We start from the raw sequence: 26,163 nt of genomic DNA, 5'->3' as shown, positions 1-26,163 counted from the left end.
GAGATCGAGACCATCCTGGCTAACACAGTGAAACCCCGTCTCTACTAAAAAATACAAAATATTAGCCGGGCGTGGTGGCGGCGCCTGTGGTCCCAGCTACTCAGGAGGCTGAGGCAGGAGAATGGCGTGAACCCAGGAGGTGGAGCTTGCAGTGAGCTGAGATCGCGCCACTGAACTCCAGCCTGGGCGACAGAGTGAGACTCCGTCTCAAAAACAAAAACAAAAAACAAAAAAAAAGAAAAGAAAGGTCAGGGAGGGACAGTGTGTTGAAAGGGTACCAGGGCCAAAATGAAAGAACTTGAGGGCCAAAGTTGGAACCACTGCAACGGCAAAATACATAGTGATGATATTGGACTATAACTCAAGTAATAGATAAATATTCTTTAGTCCACACCTAGGTAAATAAATAAGGAAGCAAATAGACACAAAGAAGATCAGGACAGCTCCTCCTCCCAGGAGAATTTCAAATAGCAAGTGTGGAAGGAACAGGGCAGGGAGGAGAACCGTCAACAGAGCCCCACAGGGGCTGCACTGGCCAGGCTCCCGGAGGGCGCCAACACTACTGGGCAAACGCCTGGGCAGATGCAGGACAGCTGCCAAGTCTCAGACATGACCAATTACAGAGGGAAATGGTGGCACCACAAGGGATGGGACACGGTCACGTCCCCTCCGTGCCCTGCATGCACTGCTCCTGTGGGATTCCTCCCCCAATGCGATGCCCGCTGTGACCATGAGGAAACCTCAGGCAAGTCCACACCGAGGGACGTTCTACAAAACACCCAATCAGTCAAGGTCGCTGAGGCCCACGAGAGACTGGGCAACAGTCACAAACCAGAGCAGCCGAGGAGACCTTTCGGCCAGCGCCATGTGGGGTCCTGAGCAGGGCCCGCGGGAAGCTGGTGCACCTGCTTAAAGCCTGTCCTGGGTGAGAGGAAACAGACCAGCACCGCTTTCTCAGAACTGGGAACTGACCTGCGGTGGCATCGCAAAGCTGGTGAAGGGTGATGTGAACTCCGCTTTTCAACCACTATTCCCTAAAACCATTCCACGAGGTCAAGCCACACCTCACAAGCAAAGGCTGCCGAGTGCTCAGTGCTGGGCACCTGCTGTCCTGTGCTACCCTCGCCACCCCTCCATGCTCCACCTGCCCCAGGCCTGAGTCGGCGAGAAAGACTCCTGCTGTACCTGCCTTCCCATCCCGGGTTCTGCTCCCGCGCCCACCTCCTCATCCCAGGTTCTGCCATTGTGTCCGCTTGCTGTGGATTGAATTGTGTCCCTCAAAAGGTGCCGAAGTCCTGACCCCTGGCACATGTGAATATGACCCTATATGGAAATAGGGTCTTTGTAGGTGACCAAGTTAAGAGGAGGCTGTTAGGATGGGCCCTACTGCAATATGCAATATGCTTTGTGTCCTTATAAAAAGGGGAGATTTGGACACACGCACACACACACACACACACACACACACAGAAGCTGTGTGAAGATAAAGGTGGAGCTCCGGTGAGCCCACTGTAAGCCAAGGACCCCAAAGATAGCAGCAGCCCACAGGAGTGAGGGGAGCGGGTGAGACAGTGCCCCTTGCAGCCTCGGAAGGAGCCCACGCTGTCCACACCTCCATTTCAGACCTCTGGCCTCCAAAACCATGAGACACGGAATTTCTGTTGTGTGACCAGCCAGTTTGTGGTATTGTTTGTCACGGCAGCCCAAGGAAAGAAATACGTTACTGCATACAAATCACGACTCACGTTATCTTTATTTAGAACCCAAACGAACCTCTCCCTAACCTTTGAATCACAGAGGCACACGATCTTCTTCAGCAGCCTAGAAACCCAAGGCCCAGCAGAGCCACCCACAGGCACCCGCTCCCCATAGCCCGGCACACACAGACCACGCCACCCTCCACGTGAGCCTGGGGAGCAAAGCAGCACAACCTGACCTGCACCTCAGCTCTTCCTCCTGAGTCTAAAACACACACATGCCCCAGGCCAATTCCAAGTTTTGTAAACTGAGCAACAGCTCTTGGGAAACAAAAACACAGCTACTGTTTATTCTCCTGGAGCTGGCTGTACACCCCAACAAGGAAGAGAGGGCCTGCTGAGCCTCCTGTCTGGATGACACGCGCCAGGGAGGAGTATAAAAGCCCCAGAAACCCGATCACCTCACTCACTCCCTCACCCACTCCCTCCCATCTCGCCCAGCCCAACCCCCAGCACTGCAGCGTCCACCATGTCCGTCTGCTCCAGCGACCTGAGCTACAGCAGCCGCGTCTGCCTTCCTGGTTCCTGTGACTCTTGCTCTGACTCCTGGCAGGTGGACGACTGCCCAGAAAGCTGCTGCGAGCCCCCCTGCTGCGCCCCCAGCTGCTGCGCCCCGGCCTCCTGCCTGACCCTGGTCTGCACCCCAGTGAGCTGTGTGTCCAGCCCCTGCTGCCAGGCGGCCTGTGAGTCCAGCCCCTGCCAATCAGGCTGCATCAGCTCCTGCACGCCCTCGTGCTGCCAGCAGTCTAGCTGCCAGCCGGCTTGCTGCACCTCCTCCCCCTGCCAGCAGGCCTGCTGTGTGCCCGTCTGCTACAAGCCTGTGTGCTGTGTGCCCACCTGCTCTGGGGATTCCTCTTCATGCTGCCAGCAGTCTAGCTGCCAGCCAGCCTGCTGCACCTCCTCCTCCTGCCAGCAGGCCTGCTGCATGCCTGTCTGCTGCAAGCCTGTGTGCTGCAAGCCTGTCTGCTGTGTGCCCATCTGCTCTGGGGCTTCCTCTCTGTGCTGCCAGCAGTCTAGCTGCCAGCCGGCTTGCTGCACCTCCTCCCAAAGCCAGCAGGGCTGCTGCGTGCCCGTCTGCTGCAAGCCTGTGAGCTGCGTGCCTGTTTGCTCTGGGGCTTCCACTTCATGCTGCCAGCAGTCTAGCTGCCAGCCAGCTTGCTGCACCACCTCCTGCTGCAGACCCTCCTCCTCCGTGTCCCTCCTCTGCCGCCCCGCGTGCAGGCCTGCCTGCTGCGTGCCCGTCCCCTCCTGCTGTGCCCCCACCTCCTCCTGCCAGTCCAGCTGCTGCCGCCCGGCCTCCTGCGTGTCCCTCCTCTGCCGCCCTGTGTGCTCAGGTCAGAAGCCCAGCTGCTGATGGACACGCCCCCCAGTGCCAGCCAGGCTCAGCTCCCACCTGGAAGCTGATAGTCACATCCTGAATTGCTCCTGCACTTTGACCATTTCCCAGTGTCTGCTATTGAGCTGGACAATGGAAGAACTGAATGTCTATACTCAATGCTGCAGCCCTTTTGGGGGGGGGGTGCTTCTAGAAAGTTCCCAAGGCAGTGGCCTCCCCTCCATATCTCCCACTTCTCGTGAGGGTCAGCTCAGCCTTGACCCGTGAGGTCTCTGTCCTCCTGGCTCAGAGCCCCAGAGCCTTCCCTCAAACTGACCAATAAAGGCCCTGAGACTGCAATGGCGCTGGCATCCGGGTGTGTTGATCAATGTCTTGGCTGGAACTCACGGCCATGGTTTTCTCCTTTGTGCACAACCCTCTGCTGTCCTTCAGTCCCCTGAGTGTTCTTCTGTGCCCATGGGTGTGTGGCTTCCAGGGGTCCAGGCTAGACGGACATGGGCAGGGGGGAGCCTTGCAGCCCTTTGGCCATTTCAGGCCCTTGGGTTTGTCCCTAACCCTCCTGTGTTGTTTGTCATGTCATAGTTCTTTTTGCTGATTTGCTTTTTAAATTCTCCTTCTTCTGCACAATACCTGTCAAAATAAGAACGGTGTCTTCTAGCGCCATGCTTGCCTAGAGTGTATCCAAATGCCCCCCTTAGCTTCAAAATCAGTAGTCTTCATCCACATTGCCTAAAATCCTCTTGTGCCCTATGCAGACATCACTGGTGTGGTGGGAGGAACACAGGCTGGCGATTGGAATCAGGTCTCTGTCGCTTCCACCCTGTGTGAGCAGAATCATCTCCTCGACCCTCCAGCCTCTCTAAGATCAGAGAAGTAGGACTCCCTCTTTCAGGTTTCCAAATGGAGTGGCAAGAATGACAGACAGCATGTGTAACCACAGTGAGCCCAGGGCCAGCGGACTGGCCAGAGCAGGATGGGCTGAGGAGTTTTAGGCATTTTAAGAAGTCTTTAAAAATTATATTTGGAATAATGATGTGTTATAACCACTGGAAGAAGTGCCAACTATTCCCATGATTATAAAACATACTCATAAAGCAACAATGATAAGATCAGAAAGAATTTCCATGCACAGGTGTCAGAGAGTGGCCTGGGAACTCAGTTGCAGTGGAGGTGGAGTTGTGAGGACAGACCCAGAGCACCGGCCACATGGAGTCACAGTCCCGGGGTGGAAGGGAGTGCACAACTCACGGGTGAACAGACACACAGATGTGCCAGGGTGGGTGAGGGTGGGCACAACTCACAGGTGAACAGACACATGGATATCCCAGGGCAAGTGAGAGTGGGCATCTCACAGGTTAACAGACACACAGGTGTTCCAGGGTGGGTGAGGGTGCAAACCTCCTGGGTGAACAGACACAAGGATGTGCCAGGGTGGGTGAGAGTGGGCACCTCACGGGTGAACAAACACACGGATGTCCCAGGGTGGGTGAGGGTGCAAACCTCATGGGTGAACGTGCCCATGGTTTTCAGCAACACAACTCAATGTGTTGATTGCAACCCACGGAACCAGAGAGTTAAAAATAACTCCAGAGAAGGGGGATTCTGTGGAAGAGTCTTCATTAAACTACAGTGCTATCTCCCTTCCCGTGAGCTGAGAACACTGCTGGTCGAGGTCCTCTTTGTCTTTACCAAACCTCACTCTGTCTTCAGAATCTTCATTAAACTACAGTGCTATTTCCCTTCCCGTGAGCTGAGAACACTGCTGGTTGAGGTCCTTTGTGTCTTTACCAAACCTCACTCTGTCTTCAGAAAGTAGTTTTCTAGGAGGTGTATAGAAAAGTTGAGAAACCACTATAAAACAAGCTGACTTAGGGGATATTTATACAATATCCCATCCAACAACAGTGGGATGTGCATTGTTTAAAGTGCACATGGAACATCCACCAACGTAAACCACGGGAGAGACCTGAGTGCAAGTCTGAGTGTCCTCAGGAGGGATGAAATGACAGGAGGGCTGAGTGTGCCGCTTGACCACACAGAATTGGAAATCATTAACAGAAAGACATTTAGAAAACTGCCACATACTTGGAAATCAAATAACACACTTTAAGACCTATGAGTAAAAATATAAATCACGATGGAAATTATGAAATATCTGGAATAAAATCAAAATGAAATCACCACATATCAATACTTGTGGGATGCAGCTAACAAAGCATGTAGAGGAAAATGCATAGTAATTTGCTTTATCAGAAAAGAAGGCCTAAAATCAATTATCTGAGCTTCCAGCTTCAGAAGCTAAAGAAGCATATGTTGAAACCCAAAATAACTAAAAATAATAAAATAATCAAGAATTTTAAAACTCCACTGTGTTTGTCCATTTTACACTGCTTTAAAGGAATACCTGAGACTGGGCACTTTATAAGGAAAGGCCCATTGCTATCTGGCTCCTGGTTCTACAGGCTGTACAAGCATGGCACCTGCACAGCTTCTGCTGAGGTCTCAGGATGCTTTACTTATGGTGGAAGGTGGACGGGGAGCAGGCATCACATGGTGTGACAGGAGCAAGAGAGACAGAGAGGAGGAGTGCCAGGCTCTTGTGAACAACCAGCTCTCCATGAAGTAACAGAGCAAGACTTCACTCATTATTGTGGGGGTGATGCCAAGCCACTCATGAGGGAGCCATCCCCATGATCCAGTCACCTCCCACTAAGCCCTGCCTCCAACACGGGATCATGGTTCAACATGAGATTTGGAGGGGACACACATACACCGTATCACCTACCAAATAAGTGGACAAACAGGGAAATAAATAAAACCAAACCTAGTTTTTTTAATAGACCAATAAAATTGGCAAATTTCTAACTTTACTGATCATTATAAAACAAGAGAACAAATAAATTACCAATATTAGGTGTTATGGTTTGGCTGTGTCCTCACCCAAATCTCGTCTTGAATTCTCACATGTTGTGGGAGGGACCTGGTGAGAGGTAATTGAATCATGGGGGTGGGTCTTTCCTGTGCTGTTCTCATGATAGTGAATAAGTCTCACGAGAGCTGATGGTTTTATACACGGGAGTTTCCCTTAACAAGCTCTCTTCTCTTGTCTGCCACCATGTGAATTGTGCCTTTCGCCGTCCACCATGATTGTGAGGCCTCCCCAGCCATGTGGAACTGTGAGTCCATTAAACCTCCTTCTTTTGTAAATTGCCCAGTCTTGGGTATGTCTTTATTAGCAGCCTGAAAATGAACTCATACATGAGGAATGAATAAAAGATTGCCACTACAGAATCCGGAGATATTTAAAGGAAACCAAAGAAATAATGCAAACAACTCTGTCAATACATTCAACAGCATAGATGAAATAGGCAAATGACTGGAAATGTATAATTTATGAAAAGGGATACAAGAAGAAATAGAAAATCTGAATAGTCCTTTATCAATTGAAGAGATTGGATTCATAATTAAAACCCTTCCCAAAAAGAAAATGCCAATCCCAAATGGCTTTGCTATCGAATTCTACCAAGCATTTAGGGGAGAAATAAAACCAATCTAACCCAAACTCTTCCAGAAAACCGTGGGGTAGACGCAGTGTCGGCAAGGGTGCTAGGGATTAGGGACAGAGGCTGAGGCCTCACGGGTGGCAGGGGCTCCCTTTGTGGGCTCTGGCCAAGGACACAGGCCCCTGGGATGAGAGGGGGACTCACGGAGGAACAGCCATGCCTTGGCCCTGAGATGGCCTTGCAGGGAGGGGAACTGAAAATTTACCTGTTGGGGACAGTTGCCTACTTACTAAAACCGTTCCAGCTACCACCACAGCCCCTGGAAGGCCATCCCCCCAGAAAATCCCCAAGGTCTCAGCAGGGCCTTGTCCACCTGTGCCCTCCAGGGTCGCCCATGTCAACCTCACCTCAGAGGGGCCTGACGCACAGCCCTACAGGTGCGAACTCTGGGTCCTGAAAGCCCAAGTGGAACCTGGTGTCCCCAGAGGAGGACCTGGGGCAGTGCCGGTTTTGGGGAATCACGTGCATCCATCCACCCACTCCACGATGCTTTTGTCCCCATCGAGCCCCTTGTCTCCTATGCAGGTGCAGCAGCCCCTCACTCTCCCCTTGCATTGCTGCTAAACCAGCAGAACCCTGGGGCAGGTGGCACACAGAGAGAGTGACCAGGCCCAGAGGCCGCAGTGCCTGGACCCTAAACCAGCTTCCCGGCAGGTGACCCTGCAGGGTGAGCTCTCCCAGGTGGGACAGTGGGTGAGACGGTCCTGGGGTCTGGAGAGCCCCACAACCCAGGGCAGGGCAGCGAATGACCAGGCTCGGGAAAACCCAGGCATGGAGACTGAGCCGGGACTGAGCCTTCCTGGGAGTGACCGTGAGTCCCACCTGGTGGCCTCCCTGGAGGAGTTAGGCCACTGTCCCCTGTGACTTCTCGGTTAAGTCACTCACTCCTAGAAACAGTCATGGCTGGAGGAGACCAATGTCAGCTCAAAACCATGTGTCCCCAGGAGCACAACAGGAAAAGAGAGAATCAGGTGACCAAGGGGAGTTTATTTGGGAGCAGGAAGAGGTGCTGACAGGTTCAAGTCAAGGCCAAGTGACCCGAGGCAGAAAAGCTGGGAGGGAGGACAGGGGATCCAGCAGGCAGGTGAGCACCTGCTAGGAGGCAAGAGCTGGGAAGCTGCGTGGATGGGGGCTCCTGGGAGCAAAGAGGGGGAGGTCACCTCAGCACATAGGGGCCCCGTCCCAGGTGGGGGCAACCTCTAACCCAAGTCAGGACCAGTTGGTCCTGGGGATGTGCCCATCAGCAACAGGACTCCTGGCCTGAGCCAAGCCCTCAGCAGGCCGGGCGGGAGCACACGGGGCGGCAGAGGAGGGACACGCAGGAGGCCGGGCGACAGCAGCTGGCCTGGCAGGAGGAGGCAGGGGCACAGTAGGAGGAGATGGGCACGCAGCAGGTGGACCTGCACACGGGGTGGCAGAGGAGGGACACGGAGGAGGAGGGTCTGCAGCAGGAGGTGGTGCAGCAAGCCGGTTGGCAGCTAGACTGTTGGCAGCATGAAGTGGAAGCCCCAGAGCAGATGGGCAGACAGGAGACAGGTTTGCAGCAGACAGGCTTGCAACGGATGGGCACACAGCAGGACTGCTGGCACGGGGAAGAGGTGCAGCAAGCCGGCTGGCAGCTAGACTGCTGGCAGCATGAAATGGAACCCCCAGAGCAGACGGGCACACAGGAGATGGGTTTGCAGCAGACAGGCTTGCAGCAGACGGGCACACAACAGGACTGCTGGCACGGGGAGGAGGTGAAGCAAGCCGGCTGGCAGCTAGACTGCTGGCAGCATGAAGAGGAATCCCCAGAGCAGGTGGGCACACAGCAGACGGACTTGCAGCACACAGGCTTGCAGCAGATGGGCACACAGCAGGATTGCTGGCAGGGGGAGGAGGTGCAGCAAGCCGGCTGGCAGCTAGACTGCTGGCAGCACGAGGGTGTGCAGGAGCTGGTGCAGCCTGATTGGCAGGGGCTGGACTCACAGGCCACCTGGCAGCAGGGCCTGGACACACAGCTCACTGGGGTACAGACCAGGGTCAGGCAGGAGGCCGGGGTGCAGCAGCTGGGGGCGCAGCAGGGAGGCTCACAGCAGGTCTCTGGGCAGTCGTCCACCTGCCAGGAGTCGGAGTAAGCGCTGGAGCAGACGGACGTGGTGGACGCGGCCATGCTGGGGTGGGAGGAGGTGAGCTGGGGGAGGTGTGAGTGAGTGTGGGAGTGAGTGAGTGAGCTGCTCAGGGCTGTGGGGCTTTTAAATCCCTCCCTGGCGTGTGTTGTCCTGACAGGAGGCTCCAGAAGCTTCTCTTCCTTGTTGGTGTTTAGAGCTGGTGGCTGGAGATGTGTCATTCGTGCTGGTTTATCTCTTTGTTTTCCCCTCATTAAACTTGTGTGTATGTTGCAGGGCTCTGTTCCTTCATCAGTTTTTATTTTGGCCCCAGAAATGTGGTGGAAAATATTTCAAGAAAGCTTTTGTTGAGTTGAGGTTTTAGAGATGAAGACTTCTCTACAGGGAGGAATTCTAGTTTCACCTATCCTGTGTTTGGACTGATTGGATATATTTTATTACTTTTAGCCTATTAAAATATAAATATGTAGAAAAATATGCATTTCTTATAAAATACAACTGGCACAGAGGGTAAGACGAAGCTAAGTGGCCCTCCCTTCAACCCCTCGTGCCTCGTAAGGGGAAGAGAGTCGGTATCTGGTGGATCCACGCTTTACCTTTGTCTCTTCAGCTCTTCCATGCCACCCTCAGAGGCCTCTCTGTTTTATTTGAAGCTGCGCTCTGGGTTTTCTCCATGTTTATTTCATCATGGTGACAGATCTAGTGCTTTTTCACATATGGTGATTTTAAGACATGCATTTTAAAATTTCTGTCTTGCCTGGCTGGGCACGGTGGCTCACCCACCTGTAATTCCAACACTTTGAGAGGCCAAGGCGGGCAGATCACGAGGTCAGGAGATCGAGATCATCCTGGCTAACACGGTGAAAACCCATCTCTACTAAAAATACAAAAAAATTAGCTGGGTGTGGTGGTGGGTGCCTGTAGTCCCAGCTACTCAGGAGGCTGAGGCACGAGAATGGTGTGAATGCGGGAGGGAGAGCTTACAGTGAGCTGAGATCGTGCCACTGCACTCCAGCCTGGGTGACAGAGTGAGACTCCATCTCAAAAAAATAAAAAATAAAAAGATTTCTTTCTTGCCTAAAAATGTACTCAACTTTACTCTCACACTTATATGATAGTTTAGCTGGGTATATAATTCTAGTTTTAAATCAGAATTATTATTATAAATAATAATAAAAAAATCTGTTTTCTCAAAATGATGAACCCGTGTCACCATTTTTCTGTGGTGTCCAGTGTTGCTGATGGAAGACTGACGCTGGTCATTTGTCATTTTTTATAGTTTGCCTCTCTCTCTCCCCTTTTTTTTTTTTTTAAACTCTCTGGGAACATTTGGTTTTCTTTTTATTCTTGTTTTGTTTCTATGAGTATGCATTATTTTACTTTCTGTGGTTGGAATTCATTGAGCCTTTCAATGTGGAGACTCAGGAAGTGTCTTGCACTCTTAAAAATAACTCTTATCTCTTGAGATCTTTCCTTCTGTGACTTTGATTTTGTCTCATGATGAATGAAATACATCTGTGGCTCACTGTAATAATGTTATGTTGAGCATTTAAACGTTTTCCCCTCATTTCACTGGACATCAGTTAAGCTCTGCTCATTGGTGGCAGTTCATTTGATTTTCTGAGTAAAAGACTATTTTATTCTAGGGCACTGGGGTCCTGATCCAGTTTACATCCTCATTTGTTTCCATCTGTTTCTCTTTTCTACAAATATATAAAGGATTTTAAAGAGCCTCCCTTTCTCTTAGACAATTTCGATTTTATTTTTTTATAACTCTTTGAATATCCTTTCAGTGATTAGTAAAGGTTGTGGAAGAACTGTAGGCTTAACCCACTTTCCGGGACTGAAGGACTCGATGCTCCTTTCAGGAAATGACAGGAAAGCCAGGAAGGCTAGGATGACGTTGTATTAGCGGGTGTGCTACAGACACGCACAGTGCAGGTGCAGTCTCCACACCAGCCACAGTGTGAGGGGCGACGCTGCAACCCATTTTGACAGACGCAGAAATGCTGAGAAGATAAGTCACCTTGAAAGAGGATAGCTGGCCAGCAGTGAACCCAACAACCAGGAGCTCTCGCTCCTTTCCCTCGTGGCCATCAATGGCTCCGTTCCGTCACACAGCTCCCAGAAGAGTGTGTGCTTCCTGAGTAGCAGGCAGGGAGGGAGGTGGTCCGGAGCCAGCGGGATGCGGTAAGGCTGACATGGCTTCTGGGACAAGCCCTGGGGCCTGTATGATAATTTGCTTTACTTTCCCCACCGCTGTCTCTGGCAGCCTCCTTAATCGCATGGGCATGGTGATTCCTCATCTCTTTATTCCTATTTGTGATCCACGCCCTCTGTCGCTCCCTTCTCCTGGTGTCTGAACCACCCATCACTGTCCAAAGTGTCTTTCCACGGTCATTGCTGTGCCCACAACACCTCCAGGTTCTCAGTGTGGCCGATCTAAGTCCACACCCTGCGCTCGGTGGAGACGTGTCTTTTTGGATCATGGAACTTTTCATGGGGCCACCACAGTAGTTTCACAGACAATCGAATGATCACACCAACCTTTCTTTTCTTTTCTTCTCTTTTCTTCTCTTTTCTTTTCTTTTCTTTTCTTTTCTTTCTTCCTTCCTTCTTTCTCTTTCTTTCTCTTTCTCTTTCTTTCTTTCTCTCTCTCTCTCTTTCTCTCTTTCTCTCTTTCTTTTTTTTGGATACATAGTCTCACTCTGTCACCCAGGCTGGAGTGCTGTGGTGCTGCAGTCCCCGCCTCCCAAGTTCAAGCGATTATCCTGCCTTAGCCTACCGAGTAGCTGGGATTACAGGTGTGGGCCACCACATCCGGCTTCCCTCCTTCCCTCCTTCCCTCCTTCCTTCCTTCCTTCCTCCCTCCCTCCCTCCCTCCCTTCCTTTCTTCCTTTCTTCCTTCCTTTCTTTCCATCTCTCTCTCCTTTTCTCTTTCTTTCTTTCTCTCTCTTTCTTTCTTTTTTTGTATTTTTAGTAGAGATGGGGTTTGGCCATGTTGGCCAGGCTTGTCTCGAACTTGTGGCCTCCAGTGATCCATCCGCTTTGGTCTCCCAAAGTGCTGGGATTACAGGTGTGAGCCACTGCACCCGGCCAGATCACATCATTTCTTAACTCAAGCGGACACTCTGGGGATCTGAGTGAGCTGAGCTGCAGAGATTAAATGGCCCTGGCTGGGGGAGGGAGGTGATGGGAGGGAATGTGAGTCTGGAGGGCAGGGTGGCCCACGGCTGGGTCTTCTGCAAGTGACACACATTTGGATTCTTCTTTTCCGGAACATAGTCTTTTGTTTTATTTGACTCTCTTTCGCCATGGCTGGCTGCCCAGCACAACGCTGGAGACACGATGACAGCAGCCTCTGGTCTTGTTTCCAAAGTTAACAAGAGCACCTCCCGCAGCTCCACACTAAGCCAGCGTTTGACACAGCCTTGGTCTCAAGCATGCAGTGTTTTTTCACTCTAGGTTACCAGGAATTTTGCTTCAGGCTTTTAAGGAAAGAGTGAGTTTGTTCGTGTGTGTGTGTGTGTGTGTGTGTGTGTGTGTGAATGTGTGTGTATTAATCTACTGAGAGCTCCAGTGGCTTTTCTGCTTCTATTTTATGAGTATAGTTAATGATACCCTTTGTAACTTTTGATCTAAGATATACATTACTTGATAATGGCTCATTATCCCCTTTTTCCCAGCCTTATTGAGATATAACTGACAAATAAGAATTATATAAATTCAAGGTGTACAACATGACGTCTTGAGACATGCACACATTGTGTGATGATTACCACGGTCAAGCTAATTAATATGTCCATCACCCACGCAGTTACCTTTGTTTTGTGATGAGACATTTAAGGTGGACTCTTAGCAGATTTCAGTGTTACTGTGTTGCATTCTGTGTCACGGCCAACTGTCCCCGTGCTGCACACGAGGTTTCCAGAACTGACTCATCCTGCACAGCGGAACCTGCATCCTGTCATCAACACCAAAGTGGATGAAGCACACAGTTCTCGCACACCTGTATTAATAATCACTGAAAGGATATGTAAAGAGTTATGAAAAATGAAAACTCCCTGCACCCCCAGCCCCAGTGAACCTCCACTCTACTCTCTGCTTTGCTGAGCTTGGCTCTTAGATTCCACATATAAACGAGGTCTGCGGTATTTGTCTTTCTGTGGCCTGGGTCACTTCTCCTAGCATAGTGTCTGCAGGTTCATCCGTGTTGCCACAAAATGAGAGGATCTCCCTCCTTTTTTTTTTTTTTTTTTTTTTTTTTTTTTTTTTTTTTTTGAGACGGAGTCTCGCTCTGTCACCCAGGCTGGAGTGCAGTGGCGCAATCTTGGCTCAATGCAAGCTCTGCCTCCCGGGTTCACGCCATTCTCCTGCCTCAGCCTCCCGAGTAGCTGGGACTACAGGCGCCGCTACCATGCCCAGCTAATTTTTTGTATTTTTAGTAGAGATGGGGTTTCACCGTGTTAGCCAGGATGGTCTCGAGCTCCTGACCTCGTGATCTGCCCGTCTCATCCTCCCAAAGTGCTGGGATTACAGGCGTGAGCCACCGCGCCCGGCCTCTCCCTCCTTTCTATGGCTGAGTCATATTCCATCATGCCTATACACCACATTTTCTTTATCCACTCATCTGTTGATGGACACTTATGTTACTTCCGTATCTCGGTTGTTGTGAATAGTGCTGCAGTTAACATGGAAGGTCAGGTATCTCTCTGAGATCTGGCGTTAATTTGTCTTGTATATACAAGATTGCTCATCACATGGTAGTTCTATCTTTAATTTGCTGAGGAGCTTTGATACTGTCTTCCATAATAGCTGTATGTAACAGCTTAGTTTTCCTTTAACGTAGGCACATAGAATCTCTTACTTTATCTTTTTAAATGGGATTGATTTACAGTCTTCTCTCCCTCACACACACACACAATTGTTCCTGGTTTTGGCATCAGGATGTCACCAGTCTTACTAGAGGAATTCAGAAGCTCTCTGGCTTCTTCTGAGCTCTGGAATGTTTCATGTGTCACAGGAAGGTCTTATATTGAAGGCTGATGATATACACCTTTAAAACATCTGCGTCTGCCTTCTGAAGAATACCTTTCAAGACCATTTCCATATTTTCCTGGACATCATTGTATTAAAATTTTCATTGTATTATTCAGTATTGGTAATTTATGTTTTTTAGAACACAGTACATTTCATTTATATTTTCAAATTTTAGGATAATATATATCCATGTTACTTTCTTTTACATAAAAACAAAAATCTCTGAATCTGTGGGCATGTTTCTTTTTCTATCTTTAATGTCTGCTTGTTTTTATTAGACTGTATGTTTATTTTCTTTAGATTTTCCTTGATGAGCATCTGTGGATTTTTGTGGACATTTGAAAAGAGGGGGTCATGTTCCTTCTTGTTGGGGATTGTTCAGTAAAAGTTTCAGAAAGCGTTGCGGGTGGTAAACTTTCTGGATCCCAGTTGTTTAAGAACAGCCTTCGCGTGGACACCTGCCACAGCAGAGTCTAGGTGCGCAATTACTTCCCTCTGCCTTAGGAGAGGTTGGGCCACGAATGTGTCTCATATTTGCACAGCTTTAATCTTCTTGTGAAGCTTTTACTTTTTCCAGAACCTGGCACTATTCTCTCCTTCTTGTACTTCATTCATTTCACCAGACCCCTCCCCAGTCACTGTCATCAGCTGTGTTCATGCCCTCGGTCCCATCTTCTTTTAGTTCAAGGAACTTTTATTCCCATATAGGTTTGATGATTTTCTTCCATTCTTGGCTTCTCTCTCCGCTGTGATCCTGGTTAGGATCACAGACCCTGAGTCTCCTGGGTTCATCTCCCTTAGACCTCACGCTTTTCTTGGCTTCATCTCTTTGTCCTTCTGCATCGGGTCTCAGTCAATCATTTTCTGAACTGGGGGTCATGGTGTCAGCTCTTCTGCCTTCAGGGTCTGTCATGCAGACTGTCATTGAGTTTCCTATGTTTAGAGCGTCATGATTTCAGTCTCCAGAAACCCAAGGTGTTTTCCTTTCTTCTCCTTCTCCTTTTTGTTAGCACTCTCTTCTTGTTTCATGGAGTAACGGCCTCTTTGTTTCCTGCATCATTGTTTGTTTAGACTTCGCTTCTCTGTCATGCTGTGATTTCTTCACATATCTGAGGACCCTTAGTTGTTGTTCACGTTTTTAAGTGAGGGTCTAAATTGTTTGGCTTTCATTGCTGAAAGGTTCTCTGCGTGTAGACACGTGTATTCTTCTCACAGAGCAGACACTGGGGCTCTCAGGAGGGGGCCTTGTCTGCCGCTGGCTAAGTACAGGGGCTTTGGTTCATTTTGGTAACCAGAACTTCCTGGGGTGAGGTCTCTTTCTCTCCATACTAGGACCCAGTCTGGGAGCCTCCTGGGCCACCCCTGCCCTGCCTAGCTCTTCTGCTGGACTCAGGGCACCAGGCGGTTCTTCTTTAGAACTCAACCCTCAGTTAAAGACGCCTGAGTGCCCATGGCCGTCCTCCTGTGCCGTCCCTGTGTCAGGGTCTCCGGGAAAAACCATTTGTCTTCAGTCCTGCTTCTGCCTCTCTTTCTGTTGAATTTTACAGTCAAGAAAACCTGATCTTTTTGTCTTGTCTGTCCCAGAAAATCCTTACTGACCTGGTCTGCAGATGGCATGCCTGTTTTCTATCACTGTTCTGGCACCATTCATTTTTATTTGGATGAAGGGGAGATGGAGGCATTGGCGAGTAGCCAGCCCAAATAGGGCTTAGGCTTTTAAAGAAAAATTTACCAAGAGAAAATTCACAAGTCATGAAGCTCACCTACTGCAAGGACATATTCCATTTGTTTTTAGCATATTCCCAGTGTTTCTCAGCCATCACCAATATATAATTTTAAAACATTACCCCTCCAAAAAATCACACCAATCAGCATCACTCCCCATGTGCCCCTCCCCCAGCCTCAGGCACCTATTCATCTACTTTCTTTCTCTGTAGATTTGCCCATTCTGAGCCTCTCGTACAAATAGAATCTCTGTAGATTTGCCCATTCTGAGCCTTTCATACAAACAAAATCCCACCAGGTTTCATACCAGGGATGCAGGGATGGTTTAACATTCACAATTCAACAAATATGATACACCACATAAACAGAATTAAAAACAAAAATCACATGATCATCTCAATAGATGCAGAAAAAGCTTTTGACAAAATCCAGCATCTCTATGATTAAAACTCTCAGCAAAATCAACATCCAAGGGATATACCTCAATGTAATAAAAGCCATCTATGACAAACCCACAGCCAACATAACACTGAGTGGGGAGAAGTTGAAAGCACTCCCTCTGAGAACTGGAAGAAGATAGGGATGTCTACTCTCACCTCTTCTCTTCAATATAGTACTGGAAGTCCCAGCCAGAGCAATCAGACAAGAGAAAGAAATAAAAGGCATCCAGATCAGTTCAGAGGAAGTCAAACTGTCACTGTTTGCTGATGATATGATTGTACACCTAGAAAACCCCAAAGACTCCTCCAAAAAGCTCCTAGAACTGATAAAAGAATTCAGCAAAGTTTCCAGATACAAAATTAATGTACACAAATCAATAGCTCTCCTATACACCAACAGCACCTAAGCTGAGAATCAAATCAAGAACTCAGTCCCTTTAACAATAGCTGCAAAAAAATAAAATACTCAGGAATATACCTAACCAAGGAGGTGAAAGACCTCTACAAGGGAAACTACAAAGCACTGCTAAAAGAAATCATAGACAACAAACAAACAGAAACACATCCCATGCTCATGGATGGGTAGAATCAATATTGCGAAAATGACTATAGTGCCAAAAGCAATTCAATGCAATTCCCATCAAAACACCACCATCATTCATCACCGAATTATAAAAAAATTCTATAATTCATATGGAACCAAAAAAGGGACCGCATAGTCAAAGCAAGACTAAGCAAAAAGAACAAATCTGGAGGAATCACATTACCTGATTTCAAACTATACTATAAAGCCACAGTCACCAAAACAGCATTGGTATAAAAATAGGCACATAGACCAATGGAACAGAATAGAGAACCCAGAAATAAACCCACATACTTACAGCCAACTGATCTTTGACAAAGCAAACAAAAACGTAAAGTGGGGAAAGGACACTCTATTCAACAAATGGTGCTGGGATAATTGGCAAGCCACACGTAGGAGAATGAAACTGGATCCTCGTCTCTCACCTTATACAAAAATCAACTTAAGATGGATCAAGGACTTAAATCCAAGACCTGAAACTATAAAAATCCTAGAAGATAACATTGAAACACCCCTTCTAGACATTGGCTTAGGCAAGGATTTCATGACCAAAAACCCAAAAGCAAATGCAATAAAAACAAAGATAATTTGCTGGGACTTAATTAAACTAAAGCACTTTTGCATGGCTAAAGAAACAGTCATCAGAGCAAACAGACAACCCACAGAGGGGGAGAAAATCTTCACAATCTATACATCTGACAAAGGACTAATATCCAGAACCTACAACAAACTCAAACAAATTAGCAAGAAAAAAACAAACAATCCCATCAAAAAGTGGGCTAAGGACGTGAATGGACAATTCTCAAAAGAAGATATACAAATGGCCAACAAACATATGAAAAAAGCTCAACATCACTAATGATGAAGGAAATGCAAATCAAAACCACAATGGGATACCACCTTACTCTTGCAAGAATGGCCATAATCAAAAAATCAAAAAATAATAGATGGTGGCATGGATGTGGTGACAAGGGAACACTTCTACACTCCTGGTGGGAATTTAAACGAGTACAACCACTGTGGAAAACAGTATGGAGATTCCTTAAAGAACTAAAAGTAGAACTACCATTTGATCCAGCAAATCCACTACTGGGTATCTACCCAGAGGAAAATAAGTCATTACACAAAAAAGATACTTTCACAACACGTTTACAGCAGCACAATTCGCAATTGCAAAAATGTGGAACCAACCCAAATTCCCATCAATCAATGAGTGGATAAAGAAACTGAGATATCTATCTATCTATCTATCTATCTATCTATCTATCTATCTATCTATCTATCTAGATGTCTATATATATATATACTGATAGAATACTACTCAGTAATAAAAAGAAATGAATTAATGGCATTCACAGAGATCTGGATGAGATTAGAGATTATTATTCTAAGTGAAGTAACTCAGGAATGGAAAACCAAACATATGTTCTCACTCATAAGTGAGAGCTAAGCTATGAGGATACAAAGGCATAAGAATGACACAATGGACTTTGGGGACTCAGGGGGAAATGGTGGGAAAGGAGTGAGGGATAAAAAACTACAAATAGGGTGCAGTGTATACTGCTCGAATCATGGGTGCACCACAATCTCACAAATCACCACTAAATTACTAATCCATGTAACCAAACACCACCTGTTCCCCAATAACCTAAATAAACTATAAAATAAAAATATAAAATTAAAAAACCCAAATAGAATGTCACCACATGTGGGCTCTCACTGAGCATCATGCTTTCAAGGCTCATGCATGTTGTAGCCTGTGTCAGTATTGGATTCCTTTTCATGGCTGAATAATATTCCCCAAGGGAATGGGCCACATTTTGCTTGTGTGGATGGGCTGTGTTTTGCTTTGTCCTCTGATGGACATTTAGGCTCTTTCCACTTCTTGGCTACTGTTAGTCATGCTGTGTACATGGGTACACCAGTCTTTGGCTGCTGTCAGCGGTGCTGCGTACGTGGGTGCACAGATCTGTGTGTGGACATTTGTTTCATTCCTCTGGGGTAGACGCCTAGAACTGGAGTGGCAGGATCACAGGGTCACTTCGTGAGTGACCATTTTGAGGGACGGTTTCCCAAGGTGCTTTCACTGGGGGTTGAAGCTCTGATGAAGCAGAAGACACATTGAATGAGGACCCAGAGCAGGGGTCAGAGGTGAGACCTGGACACCAGGCGGTGTCCTCCCTGGGGATGGCCAGACAGGCTGGGTCCTGTCAGAGCCTCGGACGAGGGCAGGTGGGGACAATGACAAACATGGAGAAGGTCAGAGAGCCAGCCCCGGGCCCTCCTCCCGGCTCTCTGTTCTGACCCTGTGGCCATCAGTGGGCACAGTGAGGCGGGTGGGACTCAGACATGCATATGTGGGGAGCCCCTCCCCAGGATGGCCCTGGAGCCCTAGGATGAAGGCTCCGCCCCCGCCAGCTACCCGGAGAACCAGGGCAGGAAGCAAACGTCTCTGTCCCTGGAGGCCCTCATAGGTCCCTTCATGGGGACCTGGCTTTGCTTCTAAAGAGGTGGACAAGGCTGTGTCAGTTTGGCCTCTGGTCCTGGAGATGGCTGCTGCTGGCTGTCCTGGGTGGTCTGCCTCGAGGGGAGTGAGGGAGGTGGCTGTGCTGACCACAGTGAACTCTGTTGGGTGGGACTCCGGGAGGTCCTGGTGCTGGGGCTGGAGGCCTCTGGCATTGACATGCAAGGGTCATTTGCTGGGGCAGTAGCCAGACCTGGGCTCTTAAATGCGCACAGCAACCAGGCAGAAAGAGTGTGGCGGCTCGTAACACTCACCCACCGCGGCATCCGGTACCACGTCTGAGTGCCAGAGCAGAAGGTGGCAGGCAGAGCTAAGGGCTATTTGGGAGAGACCTGGGAGGCTGGGCGTGTGGGGACAGGGTCCTCGGGGTCACAGTTCAGGACCATGGGACCAGGAGGGAACCAGGACCCTGAATCTCTAGGCGAGGCTGCATGGGGTAAGGGGGCCGCAGGCTTGGTTAGTGGGTGCCATGGTCCCTGCCCATCTGTGCTCTCGCCAGCGATGCCTGAGCAATGGGTATTCAAGAACCCCATGAAGAACCCCAGGCTTCTGGGCTCAAGTCCTGGGGGAGGGGCTGTCCCACGTCTTACTGTGGAGGAGACGAGGGCTGCAGGGACGGGCACTGTGGTCCATAGCTGGTCTCCCCAGGGGTAACAGGACTGGTGAGGCTGCTGGGTGGAGCCAGGCCCCGGGTGGGCTACCCCAGTCCTGGGGGGCAGCCATGGAGCTAGGGAGGGTGAATGTGGCTCAGGGGCCCAGAGCTGCTGCCAGGGTCCACTTTGTCCCAAAACTCCTGGCCTTGGTTCCAGAGGCAGCTTCCCTAAGATGGTCTGGGGCGTCACGTGCTGGGGTTGGGGGCCCACGGGGCTAAGAGGGAGCCTGGCCTTCAGGGTTCACAGAGGCCAGCACCAGGCGCATTGCTTCCTGCCTCATCCCACGCCTCTCGGGGTCCACAGACAGGATCGAAGGTCGACAGAGACAGAGGCAGCTTTACTAGGACTCAGAGGGGTGCTGCCCAGGGTGGAACCAGGCCTGCTGGGGGTCAGGACTGTCCCTGCAGTCAGGGGTGGCATCACTTCCCACCTCACCCTGTGCCCCCCAGGGGTCCACAGACAGGACAGAGGTTGGTGTGAGACAGAGGCGGCTTTATTAGAACTCAGAGGGGCACTGCCCAGGGTGGAACCAGGCCTGCTGGGGTCAGTTCTGCAGAACTTGGGTCTGGGGGAGCAGCTGTGCAGCCAGCATCTGGGAAGGACTGGGGGAGCATCCTGGTCCCTAAGACAAAGAGCCTGCCCCATATTCTGAGGGTGTCAATGCCAGAGAGGGAGGAGCTGGCTGGGCCCGCTGGGAGGTCAGCCCCAGGTGGGAAGGGACTCTGGATGACATTCAGCGCCGTCAGCAGCTGGACTTCTGGCCAGAGCAGAGGCTGTAGCAGGCTGGGCGGGAGCACGTGGGGCGGCAGAGGAGGGACACGCAGGAGGCCGGGTAGCAGCAGCTGGTCTGGCAGGAGGAGACGGGCACGCAGCAGGTGGACCTGCACACGGGGCGGCAGAGGAGGGACACAGAGGAGGAGGGTCTGCAGCAGGAGGTGGTGCAGCAAGCTGGCTGGCAGCTAGACTGCTGGCAGCATGATGTGGAAGCCCCAGAGCAGACGGGCTTGCAGCAGACAGACTTGCAGCAGACGGGCACACAGCAGGCCTGCTGGCAGGGGGAGGAGGTGCAGCAAGCCAGCTGGCAGCTAGATTGCTGGCAGCATGAAGAGGAATCCCCAGAACAGGTGGGCACACAGCATACGGTCTTGCAGCAGACAGGCACACAGCAGGCCTGCTGGCAGGAGGAGGAGGTGCAGCAAGCTGGCTGGCAGCTAGACTGTTGGCAGCATGAAGAAGAATCCTCAGAGCAGTTGGGCACACAGCAGACAGGCTTGCAGCAGACGGGCACACAGCAGGCCTGCTGGCAGGGGGAGGAGGTGCAGCAGGCTGGCTGGCAGCTAGACTGCTGGCAGCACGAGGGTGTGCAGGAGCTGGTGCAGCCTGATTGGCAGGGGCTGGACTCACAGATCGCCTGGCAGCAGGGGCTGGACACACAGCTCACTGGGGTGCAGACCAGGGTCAGGCAGGGGGCCAGGGTGCAGCAGCTGGGGGCGCAGCAGGGGGGCTCGCAGCAGCTCTCTGGGCAGTCATCCACCTGCCAGGAGTTGGAGCAAGAGTCACAGGGACCAGGAAGGCAGACGCGGCTGCCGTAGCTCATGTTGCTGGAGCAGACGGACATGGTGGACGCGGCCATGCTGGGGTTGAACTGGCGGAGGGTGAGGGAGTGAGTGGGTGAGGGAGTGAGCCTGTGAGGTGCTGGGGTTCTCGGGCTTTTATTCCCCCTGGCCTTGTTGTCGCCGGGCCCACAGCTTCCCCTTCCGTGTTGCTGAGAGCTGGAGTCTGCCGGGATTAGGGGTGTTTGTTTGCCTATGATGTGGCCCAGCTCATAAATCTCCCGTCACATCTGGGCTGTGTCCCATCCCACGTGGATCCCTGGGGGCAGGAGCTGGGGTGGGCCTGGTCCCAGCTGGGTTCTGGCAGCTGGGAAAGCCGCAGGCAGGGGCATTGTCCAGTCCTGGCCCCAGCAGCCCCGGGACACAGAGTCCCTCTGCGGGCAGCCGACCTTAGGAAGTGTTCTTGTGGTGGAAACTCCTCATCCAGCGTGGTCTTTCCCCCATCGTGGGACGCAGGACTGTGGCCATCTTCTGAGGGACAACCTGGTTCCCAGCAGCCTTCACTGACCTGCCCGGGGCCATGCGGGGGCAGCTGTACCTGTGCCCAGACCTCTTGCCTCTGAGCTCTGGACGACTTCTCATCCCCACAGCCTCTGCACCTCCTGCCCTGTTTCGTGCCCACCTTGTCCTTGTGTTTCGGAGGCAGCAGGACCTGTGTGTTCCAGGCAAGGACGGTGGGCTCGGCCCCTCCCTGCTTGGACAGCATGACATCCTCCTGGGCTGTGGTTTTGGGTTCTGAACCTGCAGTGTAACCATGCTGAGCGGTGGCGGTCAGCAGTCCTCGTCCCCGCCTGGGGTGGCTCCTCTGTGTGCTCTGCTTCGAGGCAGCCCGTCAGTCCCCACCCAGCCTCCTGCGGGGCCCATTTCCCAGCCCTGTCTTCCAAGCCCTGTGCCAGGCCTCTTAGTGTCACCACCTTAAAATTAAGGGACATCTGTCCAAAGAACCCGCACGGAAGACACAAAATGGGTCCAAGGGACATTGATCTCACTGCAACCTTATTGCCAGTGTAAACCAAACATAAAGCTGAAGCCCCTCAACTGACTAAATGGACCCCATCTTGGCCACGGGGACCCCTGAAACACTGTGTTCCTGGCCATGACAGGGAGGGAGGTCAGACACGCCGCGTTACACCCCCTCCCTTTAGGGTTTAGACACCAACACTGCCCCGTATTAAAGTTAAAATAGAGATGGTAAGACCCACAGAACAGACTCTGTGACACCAAGATATCGAATTACAAACAGGACCTCAGGCCACACCAGGCAAGGGTCGAGCTGAGTACCCTACACTGAGAGGACGGACTCTGCTCTCACACCACAGCTGCTGCTTTTTCTCCAGCGGCTAAACACGCACTGGCCCCGCCATGAGGATGAGCAAGATTCAAACGACCACGGCCCATCCACCTGCAGACGCCAACTGACCACGTCCCACAGCCGTGGCCACAGCTCTGATTGGGCGGGAGACTGACTTCAGGAGCCTCCTCCTGATAAGGGACCCAGACCGTGGACCAGCTCCAGCCGATTTACAGAAGCTACCTCTTGAGTGCCTTTGTGTCCTGAGAAGACCTCTGAGGTTTACAGCCTCATTGAGACACACTGACGTGTTAAGATTCCAGCCTACAGGAAGTCCTTTTTTTTTTTTTTTTTTAATATGGAGTCTCGCTCTGTCTCCCAGGCTGGAGTGCAGTGGCGCGATCTGGGCTCACTGCAAGCTCCGCCTTCTGGGTTCACGCCATTCTCCTGCTTCAGCCTCCCGAGTAGCTGGGACTACAGGTGCCCGCCACCACGCCTGGCTAATTTTTTGTATTTTTAGTAGAGATGGGATTTCACCGTGTTAGCCAGGATGGTCTCAATCTCCTGACCTTGTGATCCACCCGCCTCGGCCTCCTAAAGCACTGGGATTACAGGCGTGAGCCACCGCGCCCGGCCAAGAAGTACATTTTAAGTGGTCCATATTCAGAAAACAGGCCCTGGTAAGTCCAGGCAGCTCCCTTGCAGATGTGACAAGCCACACGGTACAGACATCTGGGAAGAGTGATAAGACTCACAGAAGTCAGAGGGGAGGAAGAAAAAGTGGGGGACGATTAACCCATAAAAGGAAAGAAACTTTTGCCATTGAGAAATCAAAACGTAAAGTGGGGAAGGGGACAAGCTGTAACCTTATAAGGGGATAATGAAACCTAGGTGACGTCCGGGAAGACTGTGACCCCACAGGACTCAGGCTGCGAGGAATGGGGGAGGCACCTGCACACTAGGGGATAAATTGCTTGTTGAAACTGTGCTGGGTGTGCCTGCCCATCAGACACCTGGTCTTGCAAGACCCCCATTAGCGTCTCACTTTCACTGTTGCTCACGCCTCTACTTTCATTCTTTGGATTTGGACGGGTGAGCGTGTTTCTCACAATCCCAGAGTGAAAACAGGTTGTATGTTACATGCATGTTTGTTCGTTTCCTCCTTCATGAATATTCACTATTCCTCCATAACCTATTGCACACGTGTATTTAGCCAACCTGGTCAGCGTGGAGCTCCTGCCCCAGCCCCTCCCGCTCTGAAGTGCCTCCTCCTGGCCCTGGTCTTGGCCAGAGCTGTGCTTCCCAGCCTGCAGGATGGCCTTCTTGCAGGCTGTGCCCCTGTAGAAGAAACAAAGTCTCCTCTTTTTTTCCAAACTTACAGATCTGTGATTTTTTTGAGATGGAGTCTCAATCTGTTGCCCAGGCTGGAGTGCAGTGGTACGATCTCAGCTCACTGCAGCCTCCACCACCCGGTTCCAGCAATTCTCCTGCCTCAGTCTCCTGAGTAGCTGGGATTACAGGCATAAGCCACCAGGCCTGGCTAATTTTTGTATTTTTAGTAGAGACAGGGTTTCACCATGTTGGTGAAACCAGGCTGGTCTCAAACTCCTGACCTCAAGTGATCCACCAACCTTGGCCTCCCAAACATGCTAGGATTACAGGCCTGAGCCATTGCACCTGGCCAGATTGTGATTTTTTTTAAGTGAACACAAGCAGTCACTCAATTCTCCTCTCAGGAAGCAGCTACTTTCACCCATTTATTCTCTTTCTCTCTGTCTCTCTCTGTCTCTGTCTGTCTCTGTCTGTCTGCCTCTTCCGTGTATGCACACACACACACACAACTGTCTGCCTCTTCCATATATGCGCGCACACACACACACAACTGTCTGCCTCTTCCACATATGCACACACACAGACACACACACACACACACAACTCCTTCTCATTATTCCCAGAGGTTCTGTTCTATAGTCTCCACCAGCAGCGAATAACCAAATACTGAACCAGTGCTCCTACAGGAAGAAGCACAGGGTTATGGTCTCATGAGCCTCTGATCACAACATTCTCATCAACCAATCAATGCATAGACATGTCTTATGAGTGCTTCCGTCTAAAGACACCTTATTGAATCTATATAGTTGATTTATCAACACTGAACTCACAGCCAACGGCCCCATAGAGCCTGAATGAAGTTGGTTGAACACATGTGTTTTCTCTGTAAGACGTGCTGGAGCCTTCTGAGCTCCGGACACCGAGCAGCACAGCAGCACTGTATTGGGACACTTTAAACAACAAGATCGCAGCATCAGGGAGGAACGCGCGGCACTGAGGAGAACGTCACAAGGACACCTGTTTACCATATGCGAGCTGAGACAGGAAAGCAAAACATCACCTCGTTCTGTTATGCATATTGTCAACAGATATGTACATACACATACATACATATAATGCCTCTGTATACATAAATTTTTAAAATACAAATTATGTCATACTCTACCTACTATGTTTTTGTAAACATGGAGCTCCTTTCCTATGCATACATCATGATCTCTCTCTTGTTTACAGCTGCATAGAATTCCATGTTGGTCTGTGTGTTCATTTTCCATTGCATGTAATGAAGTACCACAAGCTTAGTGGGTTCAAATAACACACATTTATCATCTCAGTTTCTGTGGGTCAGGAGTCCAGGCACAGTTAAATTGGGGTCTCTGTAGGGCCATATCAGAGTGTCTCATCTGAAGGTTCAATTGGAGAAGGATCCACTTCCCAGCTCATGTGATTGTTAGCAGAACTCAGTTACTTGCAGCTTCTTGGACTAAGTGCCTCAGTTTCTCACCAGCTGTCAACCGGAGGCTGCCACCATCTCTTTCCATGTGGCCTCAATGGGCAGCTCACAATGTGCTGGCTTCTTCACAGCCAGCCAGGGAGACAGATTCCTCCCAAGATGAGCATTACGACCTTACGTAATGGGATCATGCACATCCCATCACCGTCTCTGTGCTCCTTGTGTCTACACACGTGTCACAGGCCCACCCACACTCAAGGGGTGTGGGGCACACAGCCAATGACCACCAGGAGGTGAGGGATGTGGGGCCACCCTAGAGTCTGTCTCCCACTGTCTGGACAATCTCATGGCTGTGAGACCTTTGCACATACCGTGTATCCACCCAGGAGTATCTACAGGATGTCAGCCTAGTGATTCAGGCTCAAAGGCATGAGATTTTGAATTTTGATGCATAGCAGCAAACTGTCAGCCAAAGCTGTGGAACCATCCTCAGCCCAGCAGCAGCGAGTCATCTGGGTGGTCTGCCCACACCCTCACCAACCCGTAGCGGGAACATCAATGGTTTCCATTTTTTCCAATATAAAAAATGATATATGGCCATGAAATTTGTTTTATCTCATTTTAAATGGGGCCAAGCATGTTTTCACATTTAAGAACCATGTATATTTCTTTCAGTTGTCCCTCTGTATCCTTTGCTCATTTTCTGTTATGTTGCTGTTATTGATCTTAACTTGTGGGAGCTCTT

General features: G+C 50.3%; 4 protein-coding genes across 8 annotated transcripts in view; 1 reads left to right on the top strand and 3 right to left on the bottom strand.

Annotated features, from left to right (window-relative positions):
* TSPEAR (thrombospondin-type laminin G domain and EAR repeats) overlaps positions 1 to 26,163 on the bottom strand; it is a 216,983-nt gene that overhangs the window by 75,329 nt on the left and 115,491 nt on the right. The gene's annotated exons all lie outside the window — the stretch shown is intronic.
* Positions 2,227 to 3,440, top strand: LOC105555520 (keratin-associated protein 10-12-like). Of its 4 annotated transcripts, XM_012002494.1 has the most exons (3): positions 2,227 to 2,577; positions 2,674 to 2,727; positions 2,842 to 3,440. In XM_012002494.1, exons 1-3 carry the CDS (start codon positions 2,227 to 2,229, stop codon positions 3,109 to 3,111), a joined length of 675 nt encoding a protein of 224 aa, XP_011857884.1. In that variant the 3' UTR covers positions 3,112 to 3,440. The 4 variants fall into 4 exon arrangements, with proteins under 4 accessions (XP_011857884.1, XP_011857882.1, XP_011857881.1 ...); XM_012002492.1 differs by having other exon boundaries at positions 2,227 to 2,547; positions 2,674 to 3,440; XM_012002491.1 differs by having other exon boundaries at positions 2,227 to 2,562; positions 2,674 to 3,440.
* On the bottom strand, positions 7,624 to 8,808 carry LOC105555521 (keratin-associated protein 10-3-like). 2 transcript variants are annotated; one of them, XM_012002495.1, is made up of 2 exons: positions 8,488 to 8,808; positions 7,624 to 8,376 (listed from the first exon to the last, which is right to left on the bottom strand). In XM_012002495.1, exons 1-2 carry the CDS (start codon positions 8,806 to 8,808, stop codon positions 7,930 to 7,932), a joined length of 768 nt encoding a protein of 255 aa, XP_011857885.1. In that variant the 3' UTR covers positions 7,624 to 7,929. The 2 variants fall into 2 exon arrangements, with proteins under 2 accessions (XP_011857885.1, XP_011857886.1); XM_012002496.1 differs by having other exon boundaries at positions 7,624 to 8,235.
* Positions 20,472 to 21,362, bottom strand: LOC105555522 (keratin-associated protein 10-12-like). The gene is made up of 2 exons (XM_012002497.1): positions 21,012 to 21,362; positions 20,472 to 20,900 (listed from the first exon to the last, which is right to left on the bottom strand). Exons 1-2 carry the CDS (start codon positions 21,360 to 21,362, stop codon positions 20,472 to 20,474), a joined length of 780 nt encoding a protein of 259 aa, XP_011857887.1.

This window comes from Mandrillus leucophaeus, unplaced genomic scaffold, assembly GCF_000951045.1.
Source record: "Mandrillus leucophaeus isolate KB7577 unplaced genomic scaffold, Mleu.le_1.0 Scaffold69, whole genome shotgun sequence".
Taxonomy (NCBI): Eukaryota; Metazoa; Chordata; class Mammalia; order Primates; family Cercopithecidae; genus Mandrillus; species Mandrillus leucophaeus.
This window is presented reverse-complemented; position numbering and strand designations above follow the sequence as displayed.